This window comes from Colius striatus, chromosome 5, assembly GCF_028858725.1.
Source record: "Colius striatus isolate bColStr4 chromosome 5, bColStr4.1.hap1, whole genome shotgun sequence".
NCBI classification, from domain to species: Eukaryota; Metazoa; Chordata; class Aves; order Coliiformes; family Coliidae; genus Colius; species Colius striatus.
Window position 1 is genome coordinate 23,296,341 of NC_084763.1, and position 15,554 is coordinate 23,311,894.

General features: G+C 38.7%; 1 protein-coding gene across 2 annotated transcripts in view; it reads left to right on the forward strand.

Annotated features, from left to right (window-relative positions):
- The window catches only part of JAZF1 (JAZF zinc finger 1), a 197,039-nt gene that overhangs the window by 156,037 nt on the left and 25,448 nt on the right, over positions 1-15,554 (forward strand). For both annotated transcript variants that reach the window (XR_009818760.1, XM_061996528.1), the window contains exon 3: positions 10,272-10,468. Coding sequence is in view for 1 of the 2 variants with exons in the window: in XM_061996528.1 (XP_061852512.1) it covers positions 10,272-10,468 (197 nt within the window). In the remaining variant the exon portion in view is untranslated. The remainder of the gene's footprint in view (positions 1-10,271; positions 10,469-15,554) is intronic.

Consider the following 15,554-nt stretch of genomic DNA (forward strand, 5'->3'; position numbering starts at 1 on the left):
TACTCTTTCCTGAGAAGCCATCCTCAGGCATTGTAGTAACTTCATACTAAGAAAATTAATTGGAGGGGTTTGTCAGTGTGCATTTTTTAAATTATGTGTTTTAAATACTTTAAATGTACAAATAGTCCTTTGTATTTCGCGTTACTGATGTCTGCTAAGGTTCTCATTTTGGTCCCAGTAACATTTTATGGCTTGTGTGACATTACATTGTTCTTATATATTAATAGGGATAGGAACTGACATGTAAGGATTCATGAAGTTATGGATTATTGCCTAATTAATTGTTGAACATAAAGTATCTGTTGTTAGCAGCAGGCGATGGCTGGTTTGTTCATTATTAGCCGTAAGCAGAACCAAGTCTGATGAATGTCCTAATAAGCCTGTTAGTAAAGTCAGGGAGGATGATTGCTCAAATGATGCCTGCAATGGTATGCTAAAGGCAGGGGTTTGCTGCAACCTTTTGAAAATCTACCCCAGCTTCGAGAAGTTTGCCAATGGCAAAACTCTGAAATTAGTTTGATAAGAAACAATGTTAATGGAAAGCACAGCATAGTGAGCACTTAGATCAGATGTGCTCAGGAGGGCTGTCACAACTTTTTTAACTCTTATTTGTAACAGAGATGAAAATACCGTGCCAAAGAGCAGTTGCCTTCCTGCTAATTAACTCCTTGGAGTATCTCTTTTGTTAACTACTGCCTTTCACTCAGTGGAGATTACAGAATTTTGAAGTTGCACATAAATTATAGCTCCTTTCTGAAACTCATTCCTTTAAAACAGGGTAGAAGAAAATGGGGAAGGAGTGGGAGGGGAAAGGAGGAGAACTAGCAGTATGTTTCTAATGTTTTGGAAACTACAGTTGCTCTCAAGTTGATTTTAGTGAGCTCTAATTTTGTTCCTTTAAATATAGAAACGTCATTTATTTATTTTAACAACGGCAGAATGATGATGTGGTCTGCTCCAATGGAATGAGTAATGAATTTTTATTATGAATGAAATATCTAAAATAAGACTGCATCTGTCCTGATTACATTACTGTTCTAAAGTGTCTATCCGGTGTGCATTTTTCTGTCCATTTAAAACAAATACAGGATAATATGCAGTTCTGCATTTTGAATTTGCTGTATGGCCTATGCAAATTCAAGAAAGAAAAGACCAAAAATAACAGATTGTTTAAAAGACAAGCAAACAAAACCTAAAAAAACAAAACCAAAACAACCTTTGGAAGATCCAGAACAAAACATTCATTTCTAAGTAAACCACCATTTTTATGGAGAGGGGAACATATAATGCTGATTTTTTTTAAATGTTTTTTGAACTTTAATGTAAAGATATAGTACAGTAAGTGTAAGCATGACAGAATGAAGGAGAAAAAAACCCCAACAACTCAGAAGAAAAACAAGTCTTTTCCAAATAGAAAATGGAAAAAAATGTTAAATATATAATAATTATATGATGTATTAAGTGAATATGAAATGAGAAGTTAGGGCTTATGTCCAGTGTTTGGTATTTATGTTAACCTAAACAAGAAATGTAATTCACACTGATTGGTTTTGTTTGTATATTCCTGAAATCAAGAGAGATACTAAATTCTTTTCCAGTACTTCTAACAGTGCTTGTATTGATCAACAGTGAATAAACACTCATGTTTTACTGTAGGCAAGCATATAGTTTGGAGTGGTTAGGTAATTGCTGCTTTATTTTTATTCCATTTGAGTGATAGTAGATTGTTTGGCATGTCACCCGTCCATTAGCTTCACTTAAATGTGTTTAAATGTGAAATTACTCAGTTTTCCGAACCAGTTTTCCATGCTAGAAACACAGAATATCTACTTGGTGGATATTTTATTGGGTCTTAATTGTAACTTTTAAGAATGTGTGAAGAGCAAGCAATTAAAGTGAACCCACTAAACTCTTGCTCATACTGAACAGATTTCCTAAAGTTGTAGTTTACTGACAGAAGCGAGTATGACTGCGAGTTCCGTTCGAGTCTGTTCAATGATGGAGCAGAAATGGAATGCAAAGTCTGCTTTTAACTTTTTTTTTAATGTACACATGCATCCTAATAATCTCCCCTACATCTAGTGAAGATGCATGTACTCAGAAGAATGCATGTTACACTATAGTTGATTCTGTGCTGATAATATTTTTATGTCTTGAGAAAACAGGTTGAATAATGGAAATGAAAGTGTTGTACTAGCAGTAAATTATTCTGTCCTGTCTCTCTAAGATAGTCATCAGTTTGTCATAAATATTCCTTATTTAGAACACAGGGAAAGCCTTCAATACATGAGTCCAAGTATGACTGATTCTGAGAACGAACACTGAATTCCTCTGTAAAAACCTGATCTCAGATGAATGTGCATATTGAAGTTCAACTTAGATGTATCATGTTTCTACCATATATATTGGGCTGAAGCTCTTCTTTCCAGATGCAGAGAAGTGTTCTTTAATGATTTGTTTGGTCTGGTTAGGGCCTGTTGTGAAATGATACAGGTTGGAAGGAAAAATTGAGAGGGGATTATTATTTTCTGCCATTTCTTCTTTTTTTTATGGTTTTTATGAAATAGTAAAAAACAAGACATGCAAAAGATTGTTTTGTTAAATCATATGTTTTAACACTATACAAATATTCTGTAGTCTAAGCAGTAGGGAGAAATGTGGGTGAGTCTTAATGGGGCTTTTTCACACTGACACTCCTTTTTAGGGTTTTGCTAAATGGTAATAGAAGGTGTCTAAAGAAAAAAAAAATCTTGATAGTTTCTGTGAAGCAAGAGAAGTTTGTACAGAGCTGCAGAATACTTCAGTTTCCCTGCGCTACAAAGAATGGTATGTGAGAATGCTCAAGGGTGTTCATCAAATAATTTGAGTTAATGGATGGTATGACACTTGCTCATGTATTTATTTCTTTATTATCACATAAATAGTGTGGCAAGGCATTTACTGGGGACATTGACTGCATTTACTTTTGCCCACCTTTGTGAAATTCAATAGGGAAAAGCCTTTCATCCTTTTCAGCAGATAGGACAACCTGCTGCTGAACTCCCACCATTGAGATTTAACCAGATTTCTCCTTAACCTAGTAATAGATCAACTTAACAGCTGTTTCCTCTTCCCAGCATCTGCTAAACCAAACCACATTCTTTGTCTTTGCCTGTAAAGGCAGGAAAAAGTGTGGAGGACTGTTCCTAAGGGGTTCACTAAGGCATTTCAGAATCCTGTGTTCTACCCTGCTGAAATGGGGGGTCCTGCCTTGGGAAGTGGATCCTCCTAATCCCTCTTCAAAGTAGAGGTCTTCTGAAGTTTTAAAATACTGTACAACTAGAGATGCTTTCCATCCTAGCCTTTTTTTTTCCTTCCCCAAACACTGCTAATGTGATGAGGAATACTGGGAGCTAAAATGAACATTCCACCTCCCTGTTTCTCTTGTTACAGCACTGTCAAAGAACAGCATCAACATCTTGATACAAAAGATTGAGGGGAAGAGCAGATATAACCGGCACCTTGCTCTGATAGGTGTGAAGAGTAGCAGGAGAACTGGTGTGTGGCTTTCATGTATGTAGGTGGTTATGTGTGTAGTATGTAGTTAAACTAGTGTGTTTCCCATCTGTGAAGTAAGTTTGACCACTTTTGGTTTATGTATAATACAACAAGAAGGTAACAGAGATCTGATGTAAAGCACCATGGACTTTTTTCTCCTCTTTCCAATCAATCTTGAAGTTGATCAAGGGTTGGGTTAAGGTACTGTCTACTGAAATATAAGTGGTGGAGTCTCAGCAGTGGGATTTCTCATGTCCTGGGAAAGGCGACAGGCTTTTTTTTCCCCAGACAGGTTAGCCTAATTAGGCAAATGCAGATATGAGCTGAATGTTACTATGAATGCTTTTCCATAATTTTCTATGTGATAATAAGAAAAGATCAGAACTAATTCTGTTCTGCTACATTTTCCTATTGTGGAGCAACCCTGGGCTTGCATATCTCCTCGGTGTAATCTGCTTGTTTCACAAGCTCAAAATAATCTCCCTTCCCCCTCTCTCTCAGCTGTTCAGGTCCTGAAGAATGATAGACTTGTGATTGCATCATCCCCTCTGTGTATGTTTTAGAGACTAGATCATGAAGAAACCAAACACAGCAGAATAATGTTTAGAACCCACAAGGTAGTTGTGAGGCAGCTTTTTCACTGTCTATGTAAATGTCTGTGGACATAGAAACAGATCTGGTCCAAGCAGGTCTAATTTCCAGCATCAACAAGCTACAACGAGGAAGAGGAGGAAAAAGGCACCTAATTGCCTTTATGACCATTATTAAGGAGATACATTCTGAAGGGCAACCTGGTTTTCTTTTTCCCCCGTTCAAGTGAGATATCAAGTAAAAATTTTTTGCTTATTTGCAAGTCACTTTTCTAACTACCTTTACCCTCAGTCTTGGTGTCTAAGTCCAGAGCTCTTGACTGTCTTAGAATTATGTGTAGTAGTAAGAGTTTTATGATAAACTCTGGCATCATCATGTGAGTCATACTGGGACATGATTCTGAAACAGTCAGTACATGCTAATAGCTCAAGGAAATTTCTGGGAGAGTGTGTTCTGCTTCTGTTCATTCTTGATTCCAATACTTTTGGGACTTAAAGCATTGCAAAGATTTGATTTGAGAAGGGTGGATTTTTTTTCATTAGAACATCACCTCTGGTTTTTTGTGACTTTTTATGTTGGTAACAACTGATGATGTTTGTATTATATTGCCACCTATATGGAAGGTTGTGCAACACTTTCCATTATAAGACTGTTTCAGTTGCTCATTATGTTGCCAACATTCAGCTGTTTCAGCTGAAATTTTCCATGCTGGGTGTCTCCTTCAGGCTGAATTTCTTGGGAAAGTTTCAATAAAAATACTTGAACCATTCCAGCGAATGAGAGGAGGGGGAAATATAGTATTTTGCTCATGTTTATTGAAGTTGCTTCAAGCGCTTGATTCAGAAGTCATTGCACCTACGTGTTTTAGGGCAGGGAGTTGAATTATTAGGAAGGTGAAAGGGCAAGGAAAGAAAAAATGAGGGTGAAAGATATTTCTAAGGAATGAACTCCTCCCAGAAGTTAGGAACAATCTGCGAGAAAACACACAAGCCCCATGCTTGTTAAAACAGGGTCAATGAATGTCTGGAAACTGAATGATTCTCCTTGTTTCACTGTGCCTATGTGGTATATTGGATTGGGAGAGAAGCTTATGAGGTGTAAACACAATCCTGCAACAAGGAAGATGGTTAAAATCTAGATAGTAGTGGAGCTGAGTTAAGAGTTGAAAATAGCAGAGGTAGATTTTCTCACCAAGGAGATGGCTCTGAAGATAGTGAGAAAGACTGATAAGCAAGGAGATGGGATTTAACCTAAGTGGGCTTACAGCAGCCTTTGTTACTTACAGTTGATTTTCGCACACATCTTGTGCATTTAAACAAGGCAGGGAAAATGGTATGCAATCGTGTAATTTAGAGACCAGCATTCAACCTTAATTCCAACGTGTTTCATTTCTGAGCACTTGATGTTGCAACCACAATGTACTTTCAACAAGAAAATTAAAGCCTTAGTTGGAAATCTCATTCTATACTCATCATTAAAATGTTTATATCATAAGCTTTGAAGAACAGCACCTTAGTTAGGTACAAGTATAATATTACATTTCTGTTAAAACACTGAAAAATGTTTCATTTTAATCCATGTAGCCAAGTTTCCTTTTCAAAGCCATAGCACTGCCAGTGCTTCAGCAAACAAGCATGAGACCATTTAGATCTGAAAAGGTAAATTCCATACCTGAGATACCAGGAATTGAACTTCTCAACAGACTCTGCCTTTCATTTCTCTCAGATCCACAGTGTAGACAACAAATGACATTTTGGAATATACCCAACATGCTTAGCACAAGATGGGAGCAAGTTAACAGGACAGGGAGAAGTTTCAGCTATAACATCAAATTCCCCCGATTTTTATGGAGCAGACTGGTAATACCTCAATATTATTTTAAGATTGTTATTTGTGGCTGAGTGTATTAAATAGCAGTGTTTGTGCTGCTGCTTTTAATATCTCAAGGTTGAGGTTATCATCCAAGTTTTCAAGGATTTATAATGTTGACATTACATTTTCTTACAAAATAAGGCTTCCCATCCAGAAGCAAGCACACATCATAGTACAAATTTCAAAGATAGTGAATTAGATGTCTCCTAGTTAGAGAAGAGCAAATGTGCACTGAATGCTCTTTTTACTAAGGTGCTTTTAAGTCTTTCTTTTCTTAAAGGAAATTTGGACTTCTATTTGGGGACTGTTTCATCAATAATATCTGCTCCCTTGTTTAGAGGAGAGAAATTTAAAACTGAACTGTTGCTATGGATATCTGCTTTTTAAATATTAACTTAATAAAAGCACCACATCTGGGTTTGACATGATGCATTGTTTCTGTTCAAAGAAGATAAGCTGTCATGTCACATAGCTGTTTATTAATGTCTGCAGACTGTGTGCTGATGTTATGTATCATGGCAAAGATCCACTTACTAATGCTTTCATGGTATGGATGGGCACGATACATCTTTATCACTCTAATGATACTTAAAATTTTATGACACAATGTTTTGAGACTGTGTTAAAGCACACAAATCTCTCCTGAAAAAAAGAGCTAGTATTTTGATATCTATGCCAAATTTTTCTTTCATATTTGGTACAGAGGCCTAAAACCCCACTTTTTTCTTTCTCCCTTCTATTTGCACCCTTCAGTGTTCCTGAGAGCTGTTTTTCGCTCAGAGGTGTCTCCGTAAATGCAGTCAGATCTGGACTCACAGCCAATAGAATATACCCATCTTCCACCCAAATGGCCCACATGTTGCAAGGAGTCACTAAATGTTGGGTTTCTCTGGAGCCTAAATGAATATAGTGACTCATATTCATTTCAGCTGTTGATTGAGGCCCAGAGAAGAAACTAGTCTATCCTACATCGCCATGTTGCAGATGTTGTGTCCAATATTACGTACTGTTGTGAGACCCAGTGTGACCTGATGGTCATGTTTGGTGCACTTGTTGTGGTACTACAATCTGCAGAATAAGTTTGTCCAGCCAGTCTGTGGCCTGATCCTTCATATGATGACAGGATATAAGTTGCGAGCCAGATGACTCATGTGGCAATATTCCCTCTGCCTCCTTCTCCTCAGGGTCTGCTGCTTTTCCACAGGAGCTAAAGGTGGATCAACCAGTCCTCTGTTGGATTCTGGACATATGTTAGGAGTTGCTTTCATGTCTTCCCGTATGATCACAACATCAAGTGGCACAACAGGAAGTTTGTTCACATAGCAAATATAGCTGTCTCATGACAAGAAATTTGGTGGAGTGATGGGTTGTACCTGGCTAGCAGCCACATACCCCCAGAGCTGTTTACTCAACCCCACACTCCTAGCCACAGTAGGATGGGGGAGAAGATAGGAGGAGTAGGTGAAAACTCATGGACTGAAACAGAGGCAATCACTTGCCAGGTAGTGTTGTGGGCAAACAGACTTGACCCAGGGAATTTAATTTATTGCCAACTAGCATAAATATTTAATTACTGATTCAGATACTGGTTATTGAAAAACAAAAACACTGAAACACTTAGAGGGGGGAAAAAGCCACCTTTCTGCCCCCTTTCCCAGACTCACCTTCACTCCGGACATCTTTCCTCCCCTGCTACCACTACAGGCTGCACTGAGTATCTTCAGTGAAGCAACAAGTGTTGTAGGGCTGGGGCCTGGTTGTAGCGTTTTCTTTCCAACAACTCTCTTTTCACGTGCTTCTGTCAGTCTTGTCCTGTGTTCCAATATTGGTCTCCTATGAGTTGCAGTCCTCCCAAGGTGTGTACCTGTTCTCTGCCATGCAGAGAACTCCTCTGACCTTGTTCTCTCTCTTGCTTGCTCCTCCAATCTCCTCCTTCTCCTTCCCTCCAGCATTTTCTACTCCTCCTTAAGTACATTTTCACTGAGGTGCCACCAGCTCTGCTGATAGGGTCATCTGTGTCGTGTGGTGGGTCCATTGCAGAGCTGGCTGAAATCAGCTTTGTTTGGCATGAGGCAGCCCTGACTTCTTACCCTGCAGTCCCCTCTGCTACCAAAACCGTGCCACCTACCCCCAGTATGACAACTCATTATCTTCGTTATTTCCTCCACAGACTCATTCTCTGTGGCCGCTTCTATTCCCAAGTCTGTCTCATTCTCTTTCCTAGGCTTCTCTGAGGTGAGTGTGACTATTGAAAGAAAGCCGGGCCACCCTTGCTTAGTCCAATATAAATAATTGCTGGTAATTTTTATCATTCTGTTTCCTTACTGAACTGCAAAGATGAGTTTCTGCATGACAGCTGTCTCCAAGGTTCTCACCTCTCCGCATCCTTCATGGTTTGCCTAGGTTGCTCATCATGTAGAGCCTGTGTCTTGGCTAAAACTTGGTTTATTCTGCATAACCTGGTCAGATGAATGTGTGTGTGTAACTTGATTTTTTTATTCTGTATCACATGCAAGTGTGATTTTTTTTATTCACTCACAGATGTAGTTTGTACTTTAGCTTCAGACTGACTTCTTAGAAATCCTTCAGGATGACCCCATATGCAGTGAAGGAAAAAGGCAAAGTGTTAAACTATTGTTTGAATGCAGAGCGCATGTGAGTTGCAGAGATCCCATTTTGAGGGAAGTGAGGGTTAATACAGATGCCAGCAGTGATGCTTTGAATGTACAGGCTGGGGATCAAACAGCTGAAGAGCAGCTCTGCAGAGAGAGATCTGGGAGTCCTGAGTAATAATAAACTAAATATGAGCCAGCAATGTGCCCTCGTGGCCAAGAAGGCCAATGGCATCCTGGGATGCATCAAGAAGAGTGTGGCCAGCAGGTCGAGGGAGGTTCTTCTCTCCCTCTACTCTGCCCTGGTGAGGCCCCATCTGGAGTCCTGTGTCCAGTTCTGGGCTCCTCAGCTCAAGAGGGACAGGGAAGTGCTGGAGAGAGTCCAGCGCAGGGCCACCAAGATGATCAGGGGTATGGAACATCTTTCATACGAGGAAAGACTGCAGGAACTGGGGCTGTTTAGTCTGGAGAAGAGGAGATTGAGGGGAGATCTTATTAACATTTATAAATATCTAAAGGGTGGGTGTCAGGAGGTTGGGACATCCCTCTTTTCTATAGTAGATAGTAACAGGACAAGGGGTAATGGGATGAAGCTGGAACACAAAAAGTTCCACTTAAACATAAGAAAAAACTATTTCACCGTGAGAGTGACGGAGCAGTGGCACAGGCTGCCCAGAGGGGTTGTGGAGTCTCCTTCCTTGGAGGTCTTCAGGACCCACCTGGACATGTTCCTATGCAACCTGATCTAGGTTGACCTACTTCTGCAGGAGGGTTGGACTAGATGATCTCTAAAGGTCCTTTCCAAACCCTACCATTCTACGATTCTATGAATGTCAGCATAATTATCAAGTGTTCTGGTGTAACTCTGTGTGGGCACTTGGAATAAAAGTGTTTTTTTCGACTTCAAATGTTCTTTTTGGAAGGAATCAGAATTTAAAATTAAAAAAAAGGGGGAGGGGAAAGCTATTTTTATTCCAAAAAGTTGCACTTCTGGAACTACTGCACTAACGGTGCACACCTTGCGTCATGCTGGTGGAATTTCCTCTCAGCATCCCACAGGCCTTCAGCAGCATGTACCAGAGCTCTATAGAGAGACCTCGTTTGGTTTTCAAAAGTTGAGAACTCCAGTTTGAGGAACTGCAGTTTGATTGGACATCTTTTATGTCAGGCCACATTGTCTAAAACCTTTAGGAAAAAGATTCCTAAATTGGAAGTGATGTATCTACACAATGTGATTCATACCACCTTGCTGCCTTTCAGATGCAATACATTTGCTCCTAACATTTTTCTCCATTACAGCTATTTAGCTTCTATTTCCCAGAAGGATTGATTGTAGTTATTGTAAAGGATTGAGTATAGTTATTACAATATTGTGTGCAATGTTGATCTCTGGTTGGAGTTTAAAAAAAGTCTGTGTTTGCACATGGTGTTGATGTCTAATGTAAGTTCTGTTGAAATCAGAAGCAAATGACCAAGATCTTGAACACTGGAATTAAGTTATCAACAGAGAAGTTTGTATTCTTAAAATCTATGTGTTGTGGAGGAATTTGCCATGGCTGAGTTTGAAGGTCCAAAAAACCTACTTACTTTATCTTTACCTTCAGTTTGTTTGTTTTCAACGTTTCAAACCTCTCGTCCTCATAATTTTCCTTGTACTAGATTTATGACTGATGCAGCTCGACGTGAACAGGAGTCTTTGAAGAAAAAGATTCAGCCGAAACTCTCTTTGACTTTATCAAGCACAGTGTCCCGTGGGAATGTATCTACTCCACCTCGCCACAGCAGTGGAAGCCTTACTCCTCCAGTCACCCCTCCAATCACTCCATCTTCTTCATTTCGCAGTAGTACTCCTACAGGTAAGCACCTACAGTGTGGTTTATAAACTAGCAATTTTGCTACATGGCACATGGAGAAAAATAGACATACTGAGGCATGGGGAAGAAGAACCCTTAAACATAAACCAGAAAAGCTTTGGGCTCTTTCATTTGCTTCTGGTTTGTGATCTTTAAAATGTGTTTGGCCATTTGTTTCCAAACTCTTTGCTAAAGCAGAGAGGAAGACACTAACTTTAAAAATCTGTCAGTAAGAGAGCACTGCACATGGTACAGTGTCAGTTTAAGACACAAGTAAACATGGTTGGGATCTTCCCTCCTACTCCTTTCCTCTTTTTTATTAGTTTTTGTGAGGGACATTGAATTCATAGATAAATGGGTGGACAAAGAGGAATGTTCAACTGCTGTCATCATGTAGACATTACTTTAATTAGGAAACAATTTTCAAAAACTATCATGTATAAAAAAGTGATGTGTGTTTGCTTCATAAAATGAGTATTCCAATGGTTTTCCTGGGATTTTTTTTTTATTTTGCATTGATTAGAGAAGCTGAAAATTGCTTGCTGTGCAGAACCAGATCTCTTGGCCTAAGTCAATCCGGTACCTTAGGTAGAGATCTTGTCAGGTAATTCTGATACACTTCAGATTAAATACCAGTATTTCCCTTTAAAAAGCTTGATGCATATCATTCATCTATTCTCTTCAGCAATAGATAGACTCAACATTTCCTTCTTAGTAGGAAACCACATGAGCATCCCTGCCTTGATAAACTGCTACGCCACGTGTTTTACATAAGCTATTTAATGTTCTAGTATTAATGATTAAATGGAAAAGCCTTAGCAGTCCTTGCAACGCTCTGTCTGGAAGTTTTGAAATGAATTGGTTATTCAGAATGTATCTGGATATGAAAAAGGGAAGCATATTGAGAACCACTACCTGATAAAGTCCTAATGTAATTCAGAAAAAATTAGAGGGTCTTTTTAATTATGCTGTTTGAAACAAACTGGTTCATTTCCTTGACACCCTACAGATGTCAAGGAATTTCTGCTTCATTTTGTTTTACTTTTTATACAGAGAAGACTAATTCATGGTGTGGTCAGGTAGTATAACTTTGCTCAGGTAGTATAACTTTGCTCATGTCAGGAACATTGGTTAGTGAGACTCTTTGAGACACGTTCCACCAAATACTAAATTAAAAAAGCCAGCATCTGTCTACTGACAGATTATTTATCTGTTTTCAAACTTTTTAAGTTGTTCAGAATGTTGTTTTACCGATAGTTAGGAGAATCAGCTTGTTAAGGCCGAGTTTCTGGGAGTCCTGCCTGCTGGGTTATAAATAATACCAACTTCCACTTTCTGCACCCTCTGTTCCAAGTTTGTCATTGGAGCTCTTTTCCAGAGCTGGAGTTTGTAATAGCCACGTAGCAAAAAAACATATATTCTTTTGTGAAGTTTTGATTGTTTATTTGGGTTTTCTAATTAACTATCAACTGTGCTGCATTTCAGCAGCTTCAGCCCAGAATTTCCACTTTTGTCATCCGAAAAGTTTCTCTGAACCTAAAATAAGCATTGAGATTTTTCTGATAACTACCAGGTTTTTTTCTAGTGTTTGCTTGGCATAGGATTTTGTTCTTCACAATGGTTCTAACTTATATAGATCAAATGCTCAGAATCATGCCATGGCTGGCATTTATCTTTCTGTCAGTGCAATGCCTGCAGAGGGAGCCCAGGAAGGCCAGCAGGCTAATTTTAGAGAGGCAGCTCACATGTCTATTACTGACTGATGCAAATCATTTTTCCTCAAGTACAAGTATATATGGCAATTGTCTATCAAGGTGATAAAACCAAGAATAGTTAGGCAAGATCTGTTTCAGGGAAACAATTTAGGGTATGTAAATCGTCATGCATTTCAGCCTTGCAGTACCTACACAACTTGCAAGCCCTGCAGGCTTACCCTCCACTGCATCCAGTGACAATGAAGAATGTTGCTGTATTCCTTCTGTGTGATCCTGTTTGAATTGTACTCCGAGCAAACTCTTGTTAACTCACCTTTGAATATAGATAAACATGTATGTTGTGGTAACTTGAAAGAGACTTCTTAACCTTAGGTTACCTGAAAGCACATCATCTGGGTTGATGTTAAGAATTTTTTATAATCCAAATATAATCGTTGTCCTTATCTGCCTTTAGACCTATGCATTGTCAACAACAAAAGGAGATTGTTTTGACCCAGTCCATTAATGAAAAATTCAGATTGGCAGTTTCTTTTATTATCTTCTATCTCAGTAGTTTGATACTTTGTTAGGGTACCAAACTTGAGCACGTTGGGCCTGGCATTACTGTTATTGCACAAGGTGTCACTCCAAGATGGTGCCTCTTCAGGTGCCAGAGAGAAAGCTTACCTTACAGGCAGGCGAAATGGCATACGGGTGTGCATGTGCCTCATTAGAGTGTCTGTCCTACATGGCTGTTTGCCGTTCCTGTTAATGGTAGAAAGCAGGAACCTCGCTGATCCTTTGCATCCGTTTTCTATATGCTGTCCTCCTGTTAGGTGTGGTGCTTGCCTTGGCTTTCCTATGCATTAGTAGTCTTACCTTGGGTGAAACCAGCAGCTGCCCGAATCCCAGTCACCTCTGAGCACGTCCTTACAGCTGAGTCCTGCCATTTCCCGGTGCCATTAAGCCACCATAATCAGCAGAGCATAATTGCATTCAGGTTTCTCTCATCCATGTATTGACCAGACTCAGACCCACTTGGCTTGTGAAATTTGGTAAGAAACAGTTCAAGGTGGCTTGGCTGCAGAGAATGATTAATCTTTGCAGTAAAAATCTGTGCCAAAAGACTATGGGCCAAATTCTCAGACGGAGTCGAGCAGCTCTCAAGCTGACGTACATGCTGCAAACATTGCATGCGTATGGAGAGCACCTTCTTCTGCATAAATGAGATTATTCATGTAGAAGCAGAAATATTCAGCAAAGAAGTATGCTCTTTAAGGCTCTTCTCAGGTAATGAGGTAGACATGTATTTATCTGCAGATTCTGTATGTGTTAGTCCCCTGAAACTGCCCATTTGTGGTTTTGGTGGGAAGAAGAAATGGAGCAGTTAATTTTCTATACCTCGCTTCTGTTCCCTCAGGGGTGACTGGCATGAGCTCTCTCCTTACATTTGGCTTTTTGTTCCCTCTCCTAAAACAAGTTTTCCTTTTTCTTAAGACCTGCATCTTCTAATGATTGCAGAAAGTTCACTTTAAAAATTTGTTCCTTTTTTTTTTTTTAACAATAGCATCTCCCAGGAGGCTGTTTAGCAGTCTTAAATGTTGTTTAGAGCTTGTTAAGAGCTCACAGGCAGTATTTAGCAGAAGAAATGGCTTCCATCAGCAGTACAAACTCCTTAGGTTGATAGGGAAGTAGAGTTGAGTAGCACCAGCGCATAGCATATTTCGGAAAGACGTTAACAGTCTGCAAACATTGAAATATCTCTAAGTATCACTCAATTAAGTCACAAAAACTTATGTTGTCTTTATTTTTAAATGTCAATTTTTAACCCACAAAACTAATGAAGTCTAGTTATGGATAAAAATGAGGCTGACATTGCATCTTTAACATATGCTGTTAATTATTTAAATGTTTTCATACATCTCTGTAGCTCACAGAAGAAATTTCCATCCTTAACATCTTGGCTTTTGAGTGTAAGTCAGACCACTGACATTTCTTTGAAAACTATGATACATCTTCATACTGAAAAGCTTCTAAAAGGATTCAATCATAGTAAATTATTGGTAGTTCATTATTAAAATTGCCTGGTCCCAATTTTAGTTACAAAAGTAATTCATAGTAATGAATCTCAAACTTTTTAAAAAAATGCTAAAAAATAAAGCCACTTTAGCAATGTAGGAGTGACAGAAGTCATTGGAAACCACTGTTTTGTGCTTGTTTGGTTTTTCTTCCATATTAATGACTCTTTTTTAAATGATTCCAGGCCTAGGATAGTAAATTTCAGCCTGGAGTGAATTTTTTGCCTTCTTATAAATCCTAAAGCAAGAGTTTAATATTACCAACTGGCTTTTTTAATGGCTCAACCCTAAGTCTTGCCCACCCCCAAAAGTGCTGGAATATTTGAAAACCTCATAATTAGCATTACATTTTGCTCTGAAGAAACTGGCTCTTAGACTTCCTTTCCTGTTTATTTTCATTTTAATAGATTACAAGTTATAACATTTATGCTGTTTTAATAGGTTTATAGACCCACTTACTGCCTGATCGTGTTGGGCAGCAGATGGCAGCCAGTTCTGGCAACAAGCCTTGAGGATGCTATGGTTGGCCGGATCAGTCCTTCCACTTGTAAAGGAGATGAAAAAGTGAAGTTTTCATGGGTGGTCCTAGCTGACCCCATGAGAGAATTGGCAAGGCTCATTTTGATTTGCAGCTGTCACTTAAGTAGGTGACTAACTATATGGTTTATCTTACTAATTAGGATAAATGCCTTTCTGGGGAGTCACATTTGTGCAGTCATTTTGGATTGACTGCATTTGAAAGATTTTGCCTTTTCTTAATTTGACAAAATCCTTGACATTTCCACTAGTCCAGTCTCAGTGTTTAAAAAGTGACCTCCTTTTCTATCCAGAGAAAATACCAAACTTTTTTTTTTTCCCTCTTTCTAGTAAAACATGAAAATAATATTTTTTTTTAATCTGAAGTAAGAAATACTTTGTAGGCTTGGCCTTAACCTTTAAGGAATCTTAGTACTACTGATGTAGAAATTACTATATTTGCCATCTGGGGATACTATTTGAATGAGGATTTAGTAGATCGATAACAACGAGTATTTTTTTGGATATACAGAGTATATTCTTAAACTGAAATCAAGACTGTTTTGTAGATACGTCAGTAATCATAAAGCTGCACCATTTCTCCCAGTTACAACAATCATGTGAAACGGGCCACTTTTTTTCTGATAAATCATACTAGTGGTGAACTATGACTCTATATATATATGTTATTTAAAGACAGAAAGTGAAATTCAATGTATTTTCAGTCTTCAACTGGTGTGTATTTTCAGAGCCTGGTGTAATTTTTGATACCTACTGTAACTGCATTCTTAAATATCTACA